Source organism: Hyla sarda, chromosome 7 (assembly GCF_029499605.1).
Source record: "Hyla sarda isolate aHylSar1 chromosome 7, aHylSar1.hap1, whole genome shotgun sequence".
NCBI classification, from domain to species: Eukaryota; Metazoa; Chordata; class Amphibia; order Anura; family Hylidae; genus Hyla; species Hyla sarda.
The window spans coordinates 162,512,496-162,533,576 of record NC_079195.1 but is presented as its reverse complement, the minus strand read 5'-3'; the positions used below and the strand labels follow the sequence as shown (position 1 = coordinate 162,533,576).

General features: G+C 46.1%; 1 protein-coding gene across 1 annotated transcript in view; it reads right to left on the bottom strand.

Moving 5' to 3' along the window:
- Positions 1–21,081, bottom strand: part of CNTF (ciliary neurotrophic factor) — an 81,260-nt gene that overhangs the window by 27,105 nt on the left and 33,074 nt on the right. The window contains exon 2 of the mRNA XM_056531162.1: positions 5,374–5,561. Within this exon, the coding sequence (XP_056387137.1) occupies positions 5,374–5,472 (99 nt within the window). The 5' untranslated portion in view covers positions 5,473–5,561. The remainder of the gene's footprint in view (positions 1–5,373; positions 5,562–21,081) is intronic.

Sequence of the window (21,081 nt, the reverse complement as noted above, 5' to 3'; positions counted from 1 at the left end):
GTCTTTTAACCTCTTAAGGACCCATGACGTATGCATACGTCATGGGTCCCGGTCCTGCGATATAACGCGGGGTCACACAGTGACCCCGCATCATATCGCGGCGGGCCCGGCGCCATAGTGAAGCCGGGACCCGCCTCTAATAGCGTGCGGCACTGATCGCTGTGCCGTGCGCTATTAACCCTTTAGCCGCGCGCTCAAAGCTGAGCCGCGCGGCTAAAAACGAAAGTAAAAGTGCCCGGCTAGCTCAGGGAGCTGTTCGGGATCGCCCGGTATAATCGCGGCATCCCGAACAGCTGTAGCACAGGAGGAGGTCTTCTTACCTTCTCCTGTGCTGTCCGATCGCCGAATGAATGCTTCAAGCCTGAGATCCAGGCTTGAGCATTCAATCGCCGAAAACACTGATTGATCCATTCCTATGGAGATGGATCAATCAGTGTAAAAGATCAGTAAATGCAATGTTATAGCCCCTTATGGGAGCTATAATTTTGCATAAGAAAAGTGTAAAAAAATCATTAACCCTTTCAATTATCCCTTCCCCTAATAAAAGTTTAAATCACCCGGCATTTCCAAAAATAAAAAAAACATTATGTATATAATAATAAAAATAAACATATGTGGTATCGCCGCGTGCGGAAATGTCCGATTTATAAAAATATACAGCTTTTTAAACCGCTCGTTCAATGGCGTACGCGCAAAAAAATTCCAAAGTCCAAAATAGCGCATTTTTTTATACCACAAAAAAGTGAATAAAAAGTGATCAAAAAGTCTGATCAGAACAAAAATGGTACCGCTAAAAACTTCAGATGACGGCGCAAAAAATGAGTCCTCAAAGCGCCCTGAACGCAGAAAAATAAAAAGTTATAGGGGTCAAAAGATGACCATTTTAAACGTATACATTTTCCTGCATGTATTCATGATTTTTTTTGGAAGTGATACAAATTCAAACCTATACAAGTAGGGTATCATTTTAACCGTATGGACCTACAGAATAAAGATAAGGTATCATTTTTGACAAAAAATGTACTGTGTAAAAATAGAAGCCCCCAAAACTTACAAAATAGTGTTTTTTCATCAATTTTGTCGCACATTGATTTTTTTTCCCGTTTCACCGTAGATTTTTGGGTAAAATGACTAATGTCATTACAAAGTAGAATTAGGGACGCAAAAATTAAGCCATTATATATAATTTTAGGTGAAAATTTTTAAGAGTTATGATTTTTTAAAGTTAAGGAGGAAAAATTGAAAATGAAAAAACGGAAAAAGCCCGGGTCCTTAAGGGGTTAAACCAGCACTGAGCTATGTCTTTGGAATTTACACACAAGAATATGTATGCAATTTATTTTTAGTGCTAAGATTTCCTTACAGGTAAAATCCAGCAAACACTAAAAAATCTCTAAATATTTCCCGACGCTGTGACCAGTTGTCACGATCACACCCTATCGGTCCAGCCAAGACATTACAGAGAGTGTTATGGTGCAAGGGTTAAGGCCACCAGACCTCTGGGTATCCACTACTAGTCCCAGCAAGTCACCAAATTAACCCTTAGACAAACGTGTTTCCACCAGAGCTGCCTTCAGAAAGGTGAGCTCCTATATTTAGAGATCAAAGACCAGAGCTGATTAATTAAACATTTAATCTGATAAAAGGTATCACAGTGCTGACTATATAAAAATACAGAAACATATGACATACAGGTATAAAAATATATAAAAGAGTTCAGAAAACAAAAGATGAAGTTCTTACAGCATGATGGTATCAGTCCATGAGAGTGCGAGTCCAGCTGTTCTTAGGATGGTCTTGTCAGCTTTGGGCACAGCCTTGACCACCCTGAGTCTAGCATTGTTAAATATTATATATCTGCCTTTTTGGAGGGAGACTCCATTCCCCCCTCCCCTCTGATCCCACCAGGGGGTCTTCTCTCTTCCTGGCCCCTTATCTCTTTGATTATATGATGAGACCAGAGTGCATGACTTCAAAGGAGATACAAACAAACAGCCAGACCCCCCAATAAAATGCAATACACAAAAAACAAAGGATACACCGTCTGAATGACCCCTCACCCATGTCTTATAAAACACATGTATGTTTCCATAATCAGGCATTGGGCCTGACAATACAACATCCAGCTATTCACCCAAAGCAGTCTTGTGCTCATATCATCAACAAAGCTGATCAAGTTTGTTTGACAGGGCCGATCCCTCATAAAATAATGCTGATATGGAGTCATACATTTTCATTGAGATAATCCAATATAGAATCTCTTAGAAAACCCTAAACAATTGACATACAATTGAAGTTAAACTAACAGACCTATAATTCCTGGGATTACTTTTTGACCCCTGCTTGAATATTGGCACCACATCTGCTAAGCCCCAGTCCTGGTGAACAGACCCTGTCACTATAGAGTCCTTGAATACTATAGTATTCAAGGACTATAGAGTCCTTGAATACTAGAAATAGGGGTCTGTCTATTATATTATTTAACTACATTAGAACAAGGGGGTGAATGCCATCTGGACCTAGGGATCTCATAAAATATATACCGTATATACTCGAGTATAAGCCGACCCGAGTATAAGCCGAGACCCCTAATTTCAACCCAAAATCCCAGGAAAAGTTATTGACTCGAGTATAAGCCTAGGGTGGGAAATACCTCATCCCCCCCTGTCATCATCCAGACCCGTCATTAACATCCTCATCATCATCCCCTTGTCATCATCCCACACATCCCCCCTTCATCATCCCCTTGTCATCATCCCACACATCCCCCCTTCATCATCCCCTTATCATCCCACACATCCCCCCTTCATCATCCCCTTGTCATCATCCCACACATCCCCCCTTCATCATCCCCTTATCATCCCACACATCCCCCCTTCATCATCCCCTTATCATCCCACACATCCCCCCTTCATCATCCCCTTATCATCCCACACATCCCCCCTTCATCATCCCCTTATCATCCCACACATCCCCCCTTCATCATCCCCTTATCATCCCACACATCCCCCCTTCATCATCCCCTTATCATCCCACACATCCCCCCTTCATCATCCCCTTGTCATCATCCCACACATCCCCCCTTCATCATCCCCACCCCCCTTCATCATCCTCTTCTCATCATTCGCCCTCAGTGGTCTTCAACCTGCGGACCTCCAGAGGTTTCAAAACTACAACTCCCAGCAAGCCCGGGCAGCCATCGGCTGTCCGGGCTTGCTGGGAGTTGTAGTTTTGAAACCTCCGGAGGTCCGCAGGTTGAAGACCACTGCGGCCTTCAACATCATCCAGCCCCCCTCTCACCCCCTTTAGTTCTGAGTACTCACCTCCGCTCGGCGCTGGTCCGGTCCTGCAGGGCTGTCCGGTGGGGAGGTGGTCCGGTGAGGAGGTGGTCCGGGCTGCTATCTTCACCGGGGGCGCCTCTTCTCCGCGCTTCCGGCCCGGAATAGAGGCGTTGCCTTGACAATGACGCAGAAGTACGTTGGCAATGAACGCACCTCTGCGTCGTTGTCACGGCAACGTGACTATTCTGAGGCCGGGCCCGAAGCGCTTAGAAGAGGCCTCCCCGGTGAAGATAGCAGCCCGGAACCAGTATCCCACCGGACCACCTCCTCACCGGACAGCCCTGCAGGACCGGACCAGCGCCGAGCGGAGGTGAGTATTCAGAACTAAAGGGGGGTGAGAGGGGGCTGGATGATGTTGAAGGCCGCAGTGGTCTTCAACCTGCGGACCTCCGGAGGTTTCAAAACTACAACTCCCAGCAAGCCCGGACAGCCGATGGCTGCCCGGGCTTGCTGGGAGTTGTAGTTTTGAAACCTCTGGAGGTCCGCAGGTTGAAGACCACTGCGGGTGGGGGAGTTCACTCGAGTATAAGCCGAGGGGGGTGTTTTCAGCACGAAAAATCGTGCTGAAAAACTCGGCCTATACTCGAGTATATACGGTATATCAGGAGATTCTCGGGGATTCATTCAGTACGCCATATACTTTAGAATGCATCATAGACATCAGTAAAATGACATGTGGCAAAACGGCTCACTAAAAAGGCAAACTTTTTCCATCTCACACCTTTGTATTTAATGCAATAAAGGCTGTAATAGACTAGTCCAGTGATTGGTTGGAAAACTAGATGACTGTGGAGATAATGATGTTTTCTGTATGAAGGCTCAAATTAGGGCTCGGCGCTATGACCAAATATGTGTATCACAGTATTTTTTTACTTACGGCGGTTCCACGGTATATAACAGTATTTTCACCAGCCCCCCCCCCCCTCAATCATGTGACCCGCGCGCAGTGTTCAGCGACCCCCCACCCCAAAATCATGTGACACGCCAGCGCTGTTCTGCCCCCCCCCCCAATTAATGATTAGCCCAGCCCGTTGGCTGTCCGGGCATGCTGGGAGTTGTAGCTTTGCAGCATCTGGAGGTCCGCAGGTTGGAGAGTGAGTTCCAGCGCCCGGCGGCCCCCAACAAAGAGGAGGAGAACAGTGCTTGAACGTGACATATGTGAGTAGTGCCCCGCTGGGCTGATCATTAATTGGGGGGGGGGGCAGAACAGCGCTGGCGGGTCACATAGCATTAGTTCCCCCGATGTGGGGACAGCGCTGCGCTAGGCTGATAATACATTCCCGAGGGGGAGGGGCCACACCGGTATTGTGGTATGGAGGAAAATTCATATTGTACAGCCCAAAAAATTCGGTATTCGGTATGAACCGTTATACCGACCAGGCCTAGTTCAAATAGCTTTTTTGTTCATCTGCACCATCTGGAAGCACAAAAACAAAGGGAAATAAAAAACAAATAAATAAAATAAAAAACTGAGGTGGCGGATTAATTGCACGCCAGACAACAATGGAGCTTGAAGGACTGATGGACTAAATTAACTAATGGGTCTGTGTTTTTTTGGCTGTGTCCATCTTACTAGATTTTAACCAGAATTAAAAAATAGAGCTTACTATGTTTTTTGTCTAGTACTTGAACAGAATCTGTGAAAAATGTTTTCTTTACTTGTAGTGGAACTAAAAAGCTCAGCTAAACCTTGATGCTGTGGTGCTTATGGTGTTTGTTGCCTAAATGTGTGATCAGGGTCAGTTTTAGGAATAATTTTGAGCAGTAAAGCTGTAGCGTTTAATTAGACTATTAATATAGCTTAATAAAGAGTCACTAACAACAAGCCTGCTTGCTGGCAGTTTCCTTGTGATATCTATACTGCATACAGTAAGAAGGAATTGAAAATTTGTAGTAGTGGACCATAGTGCTAATGTTTATCAAAGATCGAGTATAACCAACTATTATATGAAAAATGTCAAAAGGCGAAAAATAGAAAAAAAAATACATGCACACAGACAATTCTACATATATAAAATTATACATAGCTCACATATTTTTCAGTCAGGAGCAGGAGGTCCACACGGATTTGTCGCAGCTGTTGAACAACACGTGAACAGAGGTCTGTGTGCGGCACTTCAGAATCCATCATATGGTTAGGGTTAGCGTGTTGTACATGAGATGGCACAATTGTTCTGAGCTCAAGCACATTTATATTGGAAGGGTCAGCAATACTAGAGACTGATAAACAGAGCACAGTGTGTGTGGGGTGTGGGGGAGAAAGAGAGAAAAAGAGAAAAAACTGGCTGAGTGACAGTAAATGTAGGAAAGACAAAGCATACATAGCATTAGCAGTTTAATCCCCCAGATTAGCAAGGGAGGTTTTCATTGGTAACTGTACTTTAAAGGGATTGCTCTCAGGACAGGAGAGGTCTGAGCCAGGTGCCATGTATAACATGACTCTAGCATAACACCGCAGATATAATAAAGATGGAATCCAACATGGCCCACTAAAACTCTGATGCAGTACAAAATATAAAGTCTCTATTGTGACCAGTGTGTAGGAAGACAGAAATGTCAAGGGAAAAACAGAAATGAAAAACAAAAAATATACAATGATGATATCTAGTCATACCATGCAAAATGTCAAACAGTCCAGTGCTTTTTTTCTCCCCCTCCTCCTGACCCCACAGCAGATGCACCAGAATAGAGCTATTACCGTTGTGACCACTCTGCACATCTCTAGTCACTTTCTGAAGTAAGTAATAAAAGCCAATCTCAATGATAATAGGTACCAATATAATCACATTACTTACTCTGTTTTCCATAAGGGACTAGCTAAAATACTGCATGACTTCATAACGGTATTTAAAAAAAATCAACAAATAATTTTGAATAGTATGAATACTTCTGGTTGGGCAGTCCCCATTTCAGCAGCTGTAACTCTCCCCAGTCACCTGCCTGCAAAAGGGGACATGCAATATACAGGTGAAAGTCTAAAAATTTGAATATCGTGCAACGTTCATTGATTTCAGTAATGCAACTTAAAAGGTGAAGCTAATATATGAGAGAGACTCATTACAAGCAAGATAGCTCAAGCTGTGATTTGTCATAAAGGGGTATTCCAGGAATTATTTTTATCTTTTCATGTCATTGGTGTTGTCCAGATCATGATTTTTCAAAATATATGTTACATAGTTACATAGTTAGTACGGTCGAAAAAGACATATGTCCATCAAGTTCAACCAGGGGATTGAAGGGTGGGGTGTGGCGCGATATTGGGGAAGGGATGGGATTTTATATTTCTTCATAAGCATTAATGTTATTTTGTTCCAGGAATGTATCTAATCCTGTTTTAAAGCTGTTAATTTTTTCTGCTGTGACCAGTTCCTGAGGTAGACTGTTCCATAAGTTCACAGTTCTGATGGTAAAGAAGGCGTGTCGCCCCTTGAGACTAAACTTTTTCTTCTCCAGACGGAGAGAGTGCCTCGTCCTTTGGGGGGGTTTAACCTGGAACAGTTTTTCTCCATATTTTTTGTATGGGCCATTAACCCCTTCAGGACCAAGCCCATTTTGGCCTTAAGGACCGGAGCATTTTTTGCACATCTGACCACTGTCACTTTAAACATTAATAACTCTGGGATGCTTTTAGTTATCATTATGATTCCGAGACAGTTTTTTCGTGACATATTCTACTTTAACATAGTGGTACATTTTTGTCGATACTTGCATCCTTTCTTGGTGAAAAATCCGTAAATTTGAAGCTTTCTGCTTGTAAGGAAAATGGATATTACGAATACATTTTTTTTTGGTTCACATATACAATATGTCTACTTTATGTATGCATCATAAAATTGATGAGTTTTGACTTTTGGAAGACACCAGAGGGCTTCAAAGTACAGCAGCAATTTTCCGATTTTTCACAAAATTTTCAAACTCGATATTTTTCAGGGACCAGTTCAGGTTTGAAGTGGATTTGAAGGGTCTTCATATTAGAAATACCCCATAAATGACCCCATTATAAAAACTACACCCCCCAAAGTATTCAAAATGACATTCAGTCAGCGTTTTAACCCTTTAGGTGTTTCACAGGAATAGCGGCAAAGTGAAGGAGAAAATTCACAATCTTCATTTTTTACACTCACATGTTCTTGTAGACCCAATTTTTGAATTTTTACAAGGGGTAAAAGGAGAAAATTTTTACTTATATTTGTAGCCCAATTTCTCTCGAGTAAGCACATACCTCATATGTCTATGTAAAGTGTTCGGTGGGCGCAGTAGAGGGCTCAGAAGCAAAGGAGCGACAAGGGAATTTTGGAGAGTACGTTTTTCTGAAACGGTTTTTGGGGGGCATGTTGCATTTAGGAAGCCCTTATGGTGCCAGAACAGCAAAAAAAAAAAAAAAACACATGGCATACCATTTTGGAAACTAGACCCCTGGGGGAATGTAACATGAGATAAAGTGAGCCTTTATACCCCACAGGTGTTTCACGACTTTTGCAAATGTAAAAAAAAATTATAATTTTTACCTAAAATGCTTGTTTTCCCCAAAATTTAACATTTTTAAAAAAGGGTAATAGCAGAAAATACCCCTAAAAATTTGAAGCCCAATTTCTCCCGATTCAGAAAACATGCCATATGGGGGTGAAAAGTGCTCTGCTGGCGTACTACAGGTCTCAGAAGAGAAGGAGTCACATTTGGCTTTTTGAAAGCAAATTTTGCTCTGGGGGCATGCCGCATTTAGGAAGCCCCTATGGTGCCAGGAAAGCAAAAAAAAAAAACACATGGCATACCATTTTGGAAACTAGACCCCTCGGGGAACGTAACAAGGGGTTAAGTGAACCTTTATACCCCACAGGTGTTTCACGACTTTTGCAAATGTAAAAAAAAATTATAATTTTTACCTAAAATGCTTGTTTTCCCAAAAATTTTACATTTTTAAAAAGGGTAAAAGCAGAAAATACCCCCCAAAATTTGTAACACAATTTCTCCCGAGTACGGCGATACCCCATATGTGACCCTAAACTGTTGCCTTGAAATACGACAGGGCTCCAAAGTGAGAGCGCCATGCGCATTTGAGGCCCAAATTGGGGACTTGCATAGGGGTGGACATAGGGGTATTCTACGCCAGTGATTCCCAAACAGGGTGCCTCCAGCTGTTGCAAAACTCCCAGCATGCCTGGACAGTCAACGGCTGTCCGACAATACTGGGAGTTGTTGTTTTGCAACAGCTGGAGGCTCCGTTTTGGAAACAGTGGCGTACCAGATGCTTTAATTTTCATTATTGGGGAAGGGAGGGGGGCTGTGTAGAAGTATGTGTATATGTAGTGTTTTTAACTTTTTATTTTATTTTGTGTTAGTGTAGTGTAGTGTAGTGTTTTTAGGGTACAGTCACACGGGCGGGGGTTCACAGTAGTTTCTCGCTGGCAGTTTGAGCTGCGGCAGAAAATTTGCCGCAGCTCAAACTTGCAGCCAGATACTGCAGTAAACCTCCGCCCATGTGAGTGTACCCCGTACATTCACATTGGGGGGGACATCCAGCTGTTGCAAAACTACAACTCCCAGCATGCGCTGACAGACTGTACATGCTGAGAGTTTTAGTTTTGCAACAGCTGTAGGCACACTGGTTATGTATCACTGAGTTTGTGACCTAACTCAGTGTTTCACAACCAGTGTGCCTCCAGCTGTTGCAAAACTACAACTCCCAGCATGTACGGTGCATGGTGTACATTGACTGCTGAGAGTTGGAGTTTGCAACAGCTGGAGGCACACCGGTCGTGAAACACTGAGTTAGGTAAAAAAAAAAAAACTCTGATTTTCACAACCAGTGTGCCTTCAGCTGTTGCAAAACTACAACTCTCAGCAGTCACCAACAGCCAATGGGCATGCTGGGAGTTGTAGTTATGCAACCAGCAGATGCACCACTACAACTCCCAGCATGCACTTTAGCTGTTTGTGCAAGCTGGGAGTTGTAGTTATACAACAGCTGAAGGTACACTTTTCCATAGAAAAAATAAGGGAATGCTGGGAGTTGTGGTGGTCTGCCTCCTGCTGTTGCATAACTACAGCTCCCAGCATGCCCTTTTCGCATGCTGGGAGCTGTTGCTAAGCAACAGCAGGAGGCTGTCACTCACCTCCTGCTGCGTCCGGCACACAGGTCAGTCCCTCGTCGTCACCGCCGCCGTCGCTCCTGGGGCCCCGATCCCAACATTGACGCCGGGGATCGGGGTCCTTAGCACCCGGGGTGCACGTCCCGCACCAGTGCCACCTCACCCCTGCAGGCTCTGGCTGTTCGGGGCCGTCAGAGAGGGCCCCGATCAGCCAGTAATTCCGGGTCACCGGAGACCCGATTGACCCGGAATCGCCGCAGATCACTGGACTGAATTTTCCAGCGATCTGCGGCCATCGCCGACATGGGGGGGCATAATGACCCCCCTGGGCGATATGCCGGGATGCCTGCTGAACGATTTCAGCAGGCATCCGGCTCCGGTCCCCAACCGGATAGCGATGGGGACCGGAATTCCCACGGGCGTATGGATACGCCCTCGGTCCTTAAGGACTCGGAATGCAGGGCGTATCCATACGCCCTATGTCCTGAAGAGGTTAATATACTTATATACATTTATCATATCCCCCCTTAACCACTTGGGGACGGAGCCCATTATGACCCTTAGGACGGGAGCATTTTTTGCAAATCTGACCACTGTCACTTTAAGCATTAATAACTCTGGAATGCTTTTACTTATAAATTTGATTCCGAGATTGTTTTTTCGTGACATATTCTACTTTATGTTAGTGGTAAATTTTCGGCGATACTTGCATCCTTTCTTGGTGAAAAATTCTAAAATTTCAAGAAAAATTTGAAAATTTAGCATTTTTCTAACTTTGAAGCTCTCTGCTTATAAGGAATATGGATATTCCAAATAAATTATATATTGATTCACATATACAATATGTCTACTTTATGTTTGCATCATAAAATTGATGAGTTTTTACTTTTGGAAGACACCAGAGGGCTTCAAAGTTCAGCAACAATTTTCCAATTTTTCGCAAAATTTTCAAAATCGTAATTTTTCAGGGACCAGTTCAGGTTTGAAGTGGATTTGAAGGGTCTTCTGGTTAGAAATACCCGATAAATGACCCCATTATAAAAACTGCACCCCTCAAAGTATTCAAAATGACATTCAGTCAGCGTTTTAACCCTTTAGGTGTTTCACAGGAATAGCAGCAAAGTGAAGGAGAAAATTCAAAATCTTCATTTTTTACACTGGCATGTTTTTGTAGACCCAATTTTTGAATTTTTACAAGGGGTAAAAGGAAAAAAATCCTCTCAAAATTTGTAACCCAATTTCTTTTGAGTAAGAAAATACCTCAAGTGTCAAGTGTTCGGCGGGTGCACTAGAGGGCTCAGAAGCGAAGGAGCAACAATGGGATTTAGGAGAGTGAGTTTTTCTGAAATGGTTTTTGGGGGGCATGTCCCATTTAGGAAGCCCCTATGGTGCCAGAACAGCAAAAACCCCCACATTGCACACTATTATGGAAACGACACCCCTCAAGGAACGTAACAAGGGGTAAGGTGAGCCTTAACACCCCACAGGTGTTTGACAACTTTTTGTTAAAGTCGGATGTGTAAATGAAAAAAAAATATTTTTCCACTAAAATGCTGTTTTTTCCCCAAATGTTACTTTTTTACAAAGGGTAATAGGAGAAAATGCCCCCCAAAATTTGTAACCCCATTTCTTCTGAGTATGGAAATACCCCATGTTTGGACGTCAAGTGCACTGCTAGCGAACTACAACGCTCAGATGAGAAGGAGCGCCATGTGCATTTACAAAGCCCCCCGTGGTGCCAGAACAGTGGACCCCCCCACATGTGACCCCATTTTGGAAACTACACCCCTCACGGAATGTAATAAGGGGTACAGTGAGCATTTACACCCCACTGGCGTTTGACAGATCTTTGGAACAGTGGGCTGTGCAAACAAAAAAATTTAAGTTTTCATTTTCACGTACCACTGTTCCAAAAATCTTTCAGACCCCTGTGGGGCGTAAATGCTCACTGTATCCCTTATTACATTACATGAGGGGTGTAGTTTCCAAAATGGGGTCACATGTGGGTATTTATTTTTTTGCATTTATGTCAGAACCGCTGTAAAATCAGCCACCCCTGTGCAAATCACCAATTTAGGCCTCAAATGTACATGGTGCGCTCTCACTCTTGAGCCTTGTTGTGCGTCCGCAGAGCATTTTACGCCCACATATGGGGTATTTCCGTACTCAGGAGAAATTGCGTTACAAATTTTGGGGGTCTTTTTTTCCTTTTACCTCTTGTGAAAATAAAAAGTAAAGGGCAACACCAGCATGTTAGTGTAAAAAAATTTTTTTTTTACACTAACAGGCTGGTGTAGACCCCAACTTTTCCTTTTCATAAGGGGTAAAAGGAGAAAAAGCCCCCCAAAATTTGTAGTGTAATTTCTCCCGAGTACAGAAATACCCCATATGTGGCACTAAACTGTTTCCTTGAAATACGACAGGGCTCCGAAGTGAGAGAGTGCCATGCGCATTTGAGGACTAAATTAGGGATTGCATAGGGGTGGACATAGGGGTATTCTACGCCAATGATTCCCAAACAGGGTGCCTCCAGCTGTTGCTAAACTCCCAGCATGCCTGGACAGTCAGTGGCTGTCCGGAAATGCTGGGAGTTGTTGTTTTGCAACAGCTGGAGGCTCCGTTTTGGAAACACTGCTGTACAATACGTTTTTCATTTTTATTGGGGGGGGGGACAGTGTAAGGGGGTGTTTATGTAGTGTTTTACTCTTTATTAGGTGTTAGTGTAGTGTTTTTAGGGTACATTCACACTGGCGGGTTACGGTGAGTTTCCCGGTTGGAAAATACTGAGTTGGGTTCTGTTACCTAACTCAGTATTTTCCAACCAGTGTGCCTCCAGATGTTGCAAAACTACAATTCCCAGCATGTCTGATCACAGAAGGGCATGCTGGGAGATGTAGTTATGCAACAGCTGGAGGTACGCAACTACAACTCCCAGCATGCCGAGACAGCTGTTTTCTGTGTGGGCATGCTGGAATTTGTAGTTTTGCAACATCTAGAGTGCTACAATTAAGAGACGACTGAACAGTGATCTCCAAACTGTGGACCTCCTGATGTTGCAAAACTACAACTCCCAGCATGCCCAGACAGCAAACAGCTGTGTGGGAATGCTAGGAGTTGTAGTTTTGCAAGATCTAGAGGGCAGTATAGAGATCACTGTGCAGTGGTCTCTAAACTGCAGACCTCCAGTTGTTGCAAAACTACAAATTCCAGCATGCCCACACAGCAAACAGCTGTCTGGGCATGCTGGGAGTTGTAGTTTTGCAACATCTGGAGGGCTACAGTCTAGAGACCACTATAGTGGTCTCAGACTGTAGCCCTCTAGATGTTGCTAGGCAAATACTCACCGGCTTCCGTCGCATCCGGGAGCCGTCCTCTTCTGCCGCACGCCGCCGCAGATCTCCGTCGCCGCCCGCCGATCCCCGTCGCTCCGCTGCCTCCGGAGGGGTAAGTGGACTCCGGCGCCGCGCCTCTTCTTTTTCCCCGTTCTGCCCCGCCTATTGTGGGTGGGCAGGACGGGGAAAACGAAAGTAAACCCCTCCGCCCCAGATCTGCTATTGGTGGTCGCGTCTAGACCACCAATAGCAGAGATAGGAGGGGTGGCAACCCTGCCACCTCACTCCTATCGCTTTAGGGGGATCGTGGGTGTCTTAGACACCCACGATCCCCCTTCTATTCCGGGTCACCAGGTCACCATAGACCCGTAATGACCCGGAATCGGCGCAAATCGCAAGTGTGAATTCACTTGCGATTTGCGCCGATCGCCGACATGGGGGGGTCTAATGACCCCCCTGGGCATTTGCACGGGGTGCCTGCTGATAGATATCAGCAGTCACCCCGGCCCGGTCCCCGCCCGGCGCGTGCCGAAATTCCCACGGGCGTATGGACACGCCCTTCGTCCTTAAGTACCAGGACGCAAGGGCGTATGCATACGCCCTTCGTCCCCAACAGGTTAAACGTCTCTTCTCAAGACTAAACAAATGTAACTCCTTTAATCGCTCCTAATAGCTAAGATGTTCCATGCCCCATATTAGTTTAGTTGCGCGTCTCTGCACTCTTTCCAGCTCCACAGTGTCCCTTTTATGGACTGGTGCCCAAAACTGAACAGCATACTCCAGGTGAGGCCGCACCAATGCCCTATAAAGGGGGAGCATTATGTCCCTGTCCCTCGAGTCCATGCCTCTTTTGATACATGACAATATCCTGCCGGCCTTGGAAGCAGCAGCCTGACATTGCATGCTATTCTGTAGTCTGTGATCTACAAGTACACCCAGAACCTTCTCTACCAGTGACTCTGCCAGTTTAATCCCCCCTAAGACATACGACGCATTCATGTTATTAGTACCCAGATGCATAACTTAACATTTATCCACATTGAACCTCATTTGCCAAGTGGATGCCCAGACACTTAGTCTATCTTAGTCTAAGTCATCTTGTAACCTATACACCTCCTATATAGACTGTACTGTGCTACAAAGCTTGGTGTCATCTGCAAAGATAGAAACAGAGCTGTTAATGCCATCCTCTATATACCGTATATACTCGAGTATACGCAGAGTTTTTCAGCACGATTTTTCGTGCTGAAAACACCCCCCTCGGCTTATACTCGAGTGAACTCTCCACCCGCAGTGGTCTTCAACCTGCGGACCTCCAGAGGTTTCAAAACTACAACTCCCAGCAAGCCCGGGCAGCCATCGGCTGTCCGGGCTTGCTGGGAGTTGTAGTTTTGAAACCTCTGGAGGTCCGCAGGTTGAAGACCACTGCGGCCTTCGACATCATCCAGCCCCCTCTCACCCCCTTTAGTTCTGTACAGTACTCGCCTCCGCTTGGCGCTTGTCCGGGGCTGCAGGACTGTCCGGTGAGGAGGCCGTCCGGTGGGATAGTGGTTCCGGGCTGCTATCTTCACCGGGGAGGCCTCTTCTAGGCGCTTCGGGCCCGGCCCCAGAATAGTCACGTTGCCTTGACGATGACGCAGAGGTACGTTCATTACCAACGTCCTTCTGCATCATCGTCAAGGCAACGCCTCTATTCTGGGCCCGAAGTGCGGAGAAGAGGCGCCCCCGGTGAAGATAGCAGCCCGGAACCACTATCCCACCGGACAGTCCTGCAGTACCGGACCAGCGCCGAGCGGAGGCGAGTACTGTACAGAACTAAAGGGGGTGAGAGGGGGCTGGATGATGTCGAAGGCCGCAGTGGTCTTCAACCTGCGGACCTCCAGAGGTTTCAAAACTACAACTCCCAGCAAGCCCGGATAGCCGATGGCTGCCCGGGCTTGCTGGGAGTTGTAGTTTTGAAACCTCTGGAGGTCCGCAGGTTGAAGACCACTGAGGGCGGATAGTTCACAAGAGGATGATGACAAGAGGATGATGACAAGGGGATGATGAAGGGGGGGTGTGGGATGATGACAAGGGGATGATGAAGGGGGTGGGGATGATGACAAGGCGATGATGACAAGGGCATGATGAAGGGGGGGTTGTGGAATGATGACAAGGGGATGATGACAAGGGCATGATGAAGGGGGGGGGTGGGATGATGACAAGGGGATGATGACAAGGGGATGATGACAAGGGGATGATGACAAGGGGGGGGGTGTGGGATGATGACAAGGGGATGATGACAGGGTGATGATGATGAGGGTCTGGATGATGACAGGGTGATAATGATGAGGATGTTAATGACGGGGGTCTGGATGATGACAGGGGGGGATGATGTATTTCCCACCCTAGGCTTATACTCGAGTCAATAACTTTTCCTGGGATTTTGGGGTGAAATTAGGGGCCTCGGCTTATATTCGTGACGGCTTATACCCGAGTATATACGGTAATTGATAAATAAATTAAACAACAGCGGGCCCAGTACAGAACCTTGGGGTACACCACTAATTACCTGGGACCAATCAGAATACGAATGATTGACCACCCTCTCTGGGTACGATCCATGAGCCAGTGTTCAATCCAGTTACAAACTAAAATTTCCAAACCCAAAGACCTTAACTTACCTATCAGACGTCTATGAGGGACAGTATCAAACGCATAAGCAAAATCCAGAAACACTATATCCACAGCCATTCCTCTGTCAAGGCTTCTACTCACCTCCTCATAAAAGCAAATTAGATTGGTTTGACAACTTCTATCCATAGTAAACCCATGCTGGCTATCACTTATAATACAATTATCGCAACAAAGAAGCAGAGAAATAATGGGCAACTCACCGCGGCCAGCTGAGTAAATCTTCTTTTATTACATACTCACAAAAGTATCATATGGGAAGAGGGTGGTGGGGGGACACAGGATGGCGACCAAGCTCCGTTTCGCACGATGGTCGTGCTTCCTCCGGCCGGAGCTTGGTCGCCATCCTGTGTCCCCCCACCACCCTCTTCCCATATGATACTTTTGTGAGTATGTAATAAAAGAAGATTTACTCAGCTGGCCGCGGTGAGTTGCCCATTATTTCTCTGCTTCTTTGTTGCGATTCCATGCACTATTGCTAGTCAGAGCACCACCTCCAGCAATCCCAGTCCTGGTCTGCCGTTTCATCACCGTTCTACACCTAAGGGGAAGTAGTGCCGTGCTGTCTATCTATGAACTGTGTATAATACAATTATCCCCTATGTATTCCTGTATGTAATCCCTTATAAGTCCTTCAAACAATTTACCCACAATGCACGTTAAACTTACCGGTCTATAGTTTCCTGGGGAAGACCTGTGAAGGCTGGGTGAAGGCTATTTTTTTTATTGTTTATAGCTCTTTTAACATCATTTGTCAGCCATGTAGGATTTAGTTTTAATCGTTTATATTTGTTCCCCTTTGGTATATATTTAGCCGTATAGTTATTTAGAGTTGATTTAAAGATGTCCCATTTACCTTCTGTATCAGTATTTGAGAACACCGCCCCCCAGTCTATGTCCCGTAGTGCAGCTCTCTGCCCAGGGAAATTTGCCTTTTTAAAGTTATATGTTTTTGCCTTCCTCGTCTGTCTTCGTTTTCTACATTTTAAGTCAAAAGTAACTATATTGTGGTCGCTATTACCAAGGTTTTCCCGCACAGTTACATTACCAACCAGCTCTGCGTTGTTGGAAATGATCAGATCCAACAAGGCATCACTTCTTGTTGGGTCCTCCACAAACTGGCCCATAAAATTATCCTGCAATAAATTTAGGAATTGTCGCCCCTTTGAGTTTTAGCCAACCCCGGACCACAATCTATATCTGGATAGTTAAAATCTCCCATTATTACCACTGTACCTGCCCGGGTGGCCCTCTCTATTTGTTTATGCAGCCGACTTTCTATCTCTTCAGTGATATTAGGGGGTCTGTAGATTACACCAAGTATTATTTTTTCAGTATTTCCCTCCTTTTGTAATTCTACCCACAGTGATTCCACATCCTCAGAATCATCACACACTATGGCATCGTTCACACTGACTTTCATACCACTTCTAACATACCTTACCTTTTTTTATTTGCAGCCCATTCTTTCTTGTTCTTTCCACAGGAAGTTGTATTTTTTCTGCCTACCATATGACGTATGTCTCGGCCGTTTCCCATGTTTCTGTGCGGCCCGAGACCGTGCGTCACTGCTTGTTAACAGTTTGTGGGCTTTGCTTTGTTTTTCTTTCTGCGGGAACTTTCCGGATGACGTTCCCGGCGCAGCGCTGCGCGTTCACGTCATTGCGTTTTTCCTCTGTCACATGACTCTTAGTCATGTGATGTATGTGGGCTCGGCTAGTAAATTAGGCCTGTCCTTGTTACACGCCCCCTGCTAGCTTAATTTCCTCCCCCTATGTATAGCTACGTTGCTACAGAGTGGGAGGAAACAAAAAAAGGAAAATGATGGGATCTGTAGTAAAAAAGACGGGTGTGACGTGTGGGGCTGGGATAGCACTACAAGAGGTGGAACAAACGAGATGTGGGAGGGAGACGATCGACAACGGCATTCTGGGACATGTAGTTTCTAACAAAGGCACGCGCACACATACTACAAAGGGTAGAGAGACAGAAATGTGGGAGGAAGCCAAGTCCCCTCCCCAAACAAAACAAGGAATCCTGTGAAATGTAGTTTCAATAACGGAAGCCAGACAGGAAACACAAAGATCTGAACACCCTAGCACCGCCAAAATGAGAGAAAAAAAACACTGAGCCATGCAGACAACAAGAAAAAAAACAGACTCCACACAAGTCCATTCAGGACTGGCGGGTAGGTACTGAAAACACTTTAGGCTGGATAACCCCTTAATTATGATGATTATGGCTTACAGCTCATGGAAACCCCAAAGCCCCCCCAATTACTATGATTTGGGCAGCCATGTCATCTGCTGGTGTTGGTCAACTGGGCTTCATGAAGTACAGGGTCAACACATCTGTCTACCAGGAGATTTTGGAGCACTTCATGCTTCCTTTCCTTTTAAGTTGCATTAATGCAGTGCTTCTCAATTATTTTCTGTCATGCCCCCCCCCTAGGAAGAAGAAAACATTTCACGCCCCCCGCGCAACTGTAAATAGTATAATTTTTCTATAAAATTGTTATAAGTACACCTCTGCATAACACTGTATCCTTATTAACGTATATGAGGCTCTGTACACTGACAACGAGCGGGGCTCTGTACACTGACAACGAGCGGGGCTCTGTACACTGACAACGAGCGGGGCTCTGTACACTGACAACGAGCGGGGCTCTGTACACTGACAACGAGCGGGGCTCTGTACACTGACAACGAGCGGGGCTCTGTACACTGACAACGAGCGGGGCTCTGTACACTGACAACGAGCGGGGCTCTGTACACTGACAACGAGCGGGGCTCTGTACACTGACAACGAGCGGGGCTCTGTACACTGACAACGAGCGGGGCTCTGTACACTGACAACGAGCGGGGCTCTGTACACTGACAACGAGCGGGGCTCTGTACACTGACAACAAGCAGGGCTCTGTACAATGACAACAAGCGGGGCTCTGTACACTGACAACAAGCGGGGCTCTGAACACTGACATCAAGCGGGGCTCTTTACATAGAGGACATGCAGGAATCTGTACCTTAGGACAAGCAGGGCCTGTACGAGAGAGAGCAGGGTGGCGGGCACACTGCTCGGTGGCACAGTGAACTCCGACATGGTGGGCTGCTGCGCTTAGACGTGAGGTCATGTCACCCCGGTGACGTGACCTCACATCTGAATGAAGCAGCGCGCAACGCCGGAGTTCAAAGCGCCTCTCCCAGGCAGCCACACTGACAACCCAGGGCCGTAAGTAAGATCCAGCCGTAGAGTTGCTAGGCAACCGATGCCGTGTGGGACGCCGCTTGCGAGTGGGGCCCCCTTTACGGAGCCCCACTATTTGAGAAGCACTGCATTAACCCGTACAGGACCTAGGGCGTATGGATACGCCTTCTGTACCTGGGTCTTAAGGACTCAGGGCGTACCTGTACTTGCCGGGCGGGGACCGGGCCGGGGTGACTGCTGATATCGATCAGCAGGCACCCCGTGCAAATGCCCAGGGGGGTCATCAGACCCCCCCATGTCGGCGATCGGTGCAAATCGCAAGTGAATTCACACTTGCGATTTGCGCCGATTCCGGGTCATACGGGTCTATGGTGACCCGGAATATAAGGGGGATCGCGGTTGTCTAAGACACCCACGATCCCCCTCTAGCGATAGGAGTGAGGTGGCAGAGGTGCCACCCCTCCTATCTCTGCTATTGGTGGTCTAGACGCGACCACCAATAGCAGATCAGGGGCGGGGGGGTTTACTTTTGTTTTCCCCGTTCTGCCCACCCACAATAGGCGGGGCAGGACGGGGAAACGACGGGGAACGAACGCTGAAGATCCACTTACCCGTCGGTGGAAGCTGCGGGACGGGATCGGCGGCAGTGATCAGCGCGGGCGGCGATGTCGTGCAGCAGAAGAGGACGGCTCCCTGGATCTGACGGAAGCCGGTAAGTTGCCTAGCAACATCTAGAGGGCTACAGTCAGACTGTAGCCCTCCAGATGTTGCAAAACTACAACTCCCAGCATGCCCAGACAGCTGCTGGGCATGGTGGGAGATGCAGTTTTGCAACAGCTGGAGGTCTACAGTTTGGAAACCACTGCACAGTGATCTCTATACTGTGGAACTCTAGATCTTGCAAAACTACAACTCCTAGCATGCCCACATAGCTGTTTGCTGTCTGGGCATGCTGGAATTTGTTGTTTTGCAACATCTGGAGGTCCACAGTTTGGAGATCACAGTGCAGTGGTCTCTATCTGTAGCCCTCCAGATGTTGCAAAACTGCAAATCCCAGCATGCCGAAACAGCTGTCTCGGCATGCTGGGAGTTGTAGCTGCGATCCCTCCAGCTGTTGCATAACTAGATCTCCCAGCATGCCCTTCGGCGATCAGTACATGCTGGGAGTTTTAGTTTTGCAACAGCTGTAGGCACACTGGTGGGAAAATACTGAGTTAGGTAACAGAACCTAACTGAAGGTTTTCCAACCAGTGTGCCTCCAGCTGTTGCAAAACTACAACTCCCAGCATGCACGGTCTGTCAGTACATGCTGGGAGTTGTAGTTTTGAAACAGCTGGAGGTTTGCCCCCCCATGTGAACGTACAGGGTACATTCACACGGGCGGGTTTACAGTAAGTTTTCTGCTTCAAGTATGAGCTGCGGCAAATTTTTCGCTGTAGCGCAAATTTCTAGTGGAAAGCTCACTGTAAACCTGCGCCCGTGTGAATGTACCCTAAAAACACTACACTACACTAACACATAATAAAGGGTAAAACACTACATAAACACCCCCTTACACTGTCCCCCCCCTCCAATAAAAATGAAACATTTATTGTACGGCAGTGTTTCCAAAACGGAGCCTCCAGCTGTTGCAAAACAACAACTTCCAGCATTTCTGGACAGCCACTGACTGTCCAGGCATGCTGGGAGTTTAGTAACAGCTGGAGACACCCTATTTGGGAATCACTGGCGTAGAATATCCCTATGTCCACCCCTATGCAATCCCTAATTTAGTCCTCAAATGCGTATGGCGCTCTCTCACTTCGGAGCCCTGTCGTACTTCAAGGAAACATATGGGGTATCGCCGTAATCGGTAGAAATTGTGTTACAAATTTTGGGGGGCTTTTCCTCCTTTTACCCCTTATGAAAAGGAAAAGTTGGGGGCTACACAAGCCTGTCAGTGTAAAAAAATTTAAAATTTTACACTAACATGCTGGTGTTGTCCTTTACTTTTTATTTTCACAAGTGTTAAAAGGAAAAAAAGCCCCCCAAAATTTGTAACGCAATTTCTCCTGAGTACGGAAATAGCCCATATGTGGGGCGTAAAATGCTCTGCGGGCGCATAACAAGGCTCAAGAGTGAGAGCGCACTATGTACATTTGAGGCCTAAATTGGTGATTTGCACAGGGGTGGCTGATTTTACAGCGGTTCTGACATAAAACGCAAAAAAATAAATACCCACATGTGACCCAATTTTGGAAACTACACCCCTCACGGAAAGTAACAATGGGTATAGTGAGCCTTTACACCCCACAGGTGTTTGACGAATTTTCATTAAAGTTGGATGGAAAAATGAAAAAAAAAATTCACAAAAATGCTGGTGTTACCCAAAATTTTTCATTTTCACAAGGAAACATAGGAAAAAAAGCCCCCCAAAACATACCCCATATGTGGATGTAAAGT